The 2,585-nt window shown below is 40.8% G+C and overlaps 1 protein-coding gene across 1 annotated transcript in view; it reads left to right on the forward strand.

The window, feature by feature from the left end:
• The first annotated feature begins 1,801 nt into the window (after positions 1 to 1,801).
• SATL1 (spermidine/spermine N1-acetyl transferase-like 1) overlaps positions 1,802 to 2,585 on the forward strand; it is a 16,038-nt gene continuing 15,254 nt past the window's right edge. Inside the window, 1 exon segment of the mRNA XM_019521383.1 lies at positions 1,802 to 2,109. Coding sequence (XP_019376928.1) covers positions 2,044 to 2,109 — 66 coding nt within the window. The 5' untranslated portion in view covers positions 1,802 to 2,043.

The raw sequence follows: 2,585 nt of genomic DNA on the forward strand, positions 1-2,585 counted from the left end.
CCTCCCAGCCCTACGTCTCTATGATTCTATGACTATAGAAAAAAAATCTTTTTGAATTATAATTTCCCTTGTGTCTGTAGAGATAATTAGGTTCAACGGTGGACAGAGACAAAGGCCTGTTGATAAAAGAGCCAGATAACCTAGATAACAGCAAATTAGAAGAGGCAATATGGGGAGCCTTAACAGTGTGCTTAGAAATTTGGGCATTTGCTTAGTTATCTACAATGTTTGTATACTAAAGTGAGAGGCATAGGGAATAAGTAGAAACAGTTGCAAGTCCTAGTATAATCAGGGAAGTATGATGTAATTGGGATAACTGAGACTTGGCAGGATAGTTCTCATGACTGGAATACTGTCATGCAAGGGTGCAAGTTGTTTGGGAAGGACAGACAGTGGAAAAGTGAACTGATATTACTTTTTAAAGAGAAGTGTACATTTGTTTTGAGGTGCAGTGTGAAGTAGAAGGTAGGCCTGTTGAAAGCCTTGGGGACAAGAGAAGACCAGAGAACAGTATAAGTGATGTCATAGTGACTATCTGCCTGTATGCTGCTGTGTGGTCCAGCCTGTTTACTATTTTCAAACAATTAACAGAAGCATCCAAATCATAGGGCTTCAGTTACTATGACATTTAGTGGCTGGACCACACAGCAGTATACAGGCAGCTCAATAAGTTTGTGACGTGTCAGAGAGAACTTTTTGGTACCGATGTTGGAGAAGCTAACTATGGGGGAAGCTCAAAAACAAGGAAGAATTGGTCAAGAATATGAAGGTGGAAGGCAAGCTGGGTGACTGTGACCATGAAATGATAGAATTCAAGATCCTAAGGAAAATAAAGGAGAGCAGAATAGACACTGTAATTTAGTGGAGTAGACTTTTGCAAACTCAGGAAAATGGTAGGTAGGATTTCATGGAAGGCAAAAGTGACAGGAAAAGAAGTCCAGGAGAACTGGGTGTACCTTAAGGAAGTAATATTAAGAGTGAAGAGCAAGGTACTTTGATGCAAAAAAAAGGATAGGAAGTGCAGGAAGACACCAGTATGACTCCCATGACTTGAAACTAAAAAAGAAAAAAAAAACTAACAAAAAAGTGGAAACTTGACCTTATTTCTAGTGAAAATAACCAAGACAACAAAAAAACCCCTTTGGTATGCTCATAAAAGTTAAAAAAGTTGGGGTGCATATACTTTAGGAACAGAGGGAATAGAAGCTAAAAAGCTGGAAGCAGAAGGATAAATACATATTGGCATGAAATGGAAAGAAAGGAAAAACATAAAACTTAAACACTGAGTGGTAGTTAATCAGTCTATGGTTGGGGGAAAAAATGGATTACATTTATTGCTGATTTCCTCCCCTACTTCTTGGCCAGTTGTACCCTACTATGAATGTCTTTGACTCACTTTGAATCTTCCCGGACACCCAGCACTCCCAGTGCTCTCACCTTCAGCTTAATATGTACAGCCTACTTGCAGATGTTTCTCAATTTACTTATCTTTGTGAAAGAGTCTACCTGCTACCCAGAGAAATCAAAGAAAAGATAAGAGATGATGGCCATCAGCTCTAGGCACCCCCCCAACAAAAATAATTAAAAAAAAAACCCTGAGAAAACCCATAGCTAGTGCTAAGACAGGCAACTGCTCAAATTGAACACTCCACAGACTGTCCTCTGCCTTTTTCTTTCCTGTTCTTAGTGAATGAATTCGGAGTCTAGTATGCCACTGTGCCATTACCCTGAGACACGGGAAAGGTGGGGATTGTGATGCTGGATTCCATTGTGACTCTCCACCTGCTCAAGGGCTGCTAGTTTAAAAGGTAGTAAGACTCAGGGTATAAACAGGGCAGCATGTAACCCAGGAAGAGGCAGGGAGTGGAGGAGGAGGAAGAGGGGAAGGAATAAACATTTTACCTTTTGTCCATCCTTTGAAATGGTGAATGAGGAGCAAGATCTCAAGTAGCATCCCAGCTTCTTCCATAAGCTTCCTCCTGAGAAGTAACCAGTCCTCTGCTGCCTCCTGCTTCCCTTAGGCCTGAAATTAGTGTTGGTGCCATGAGCTGTTTCAGAATCCGTGCAGCAGGGCCCCAGGACTGTCCTGAAATCCTGCGTCTTATCAAAGTAAGAAAGGGACAGTGGGGTGTGCAGGTATCTTTTCTTTATCCTAGGTCAGAAGTGTCCGCTTTCCTTTGGATAGTATTCTTCCATGTTTACTTTTTAAAACATACTAGTATTTTCTCTCCTACCCATATGCCAGAGTGAGCATCTTTTGACTTTACTGCTTTTAGTGTGCTGGTGGTATGAAACAAATTAATTAGAATTACCTTACTGGTCATAATTAAGAGTATGAGCTCTGCACATAGCATGTCAGAGAAGTAGGCAAAAAGCTTACTTTCTCTTCTGCCAACTTATTTCTTCCTTTCAGTTTACCCAAATAACAAAATCACCTGCCCCCTAATGTCCTTCTCTCTCTTGTCCCCCATTCTTCTTACATGCCGCTTCTTCCCGGTCCTGATCTTTCATACTTTCTTCTTTTCTTCCTTCAGCTACTTTTATTTCTTTCAAAGAGGCTATAATCCTCCTGAAAAAATAAGTGC

This window comes from Gavialis gangeticus, unplaced genomic scaffold (genome assembly GCF_001723915.1).
Source record: "Gavialis gangeticus isolate Ggan-Ray unplaced genomic scaffold, GavGan_comp1, whole genome shotgun sequence".
In the NCBI taxonomy this organism is placed as follows: Eukaryota; Metazoa; Chordata; order Crocodylia; family Gavialidae; genus Gavialis; species Gavialis gangeticus.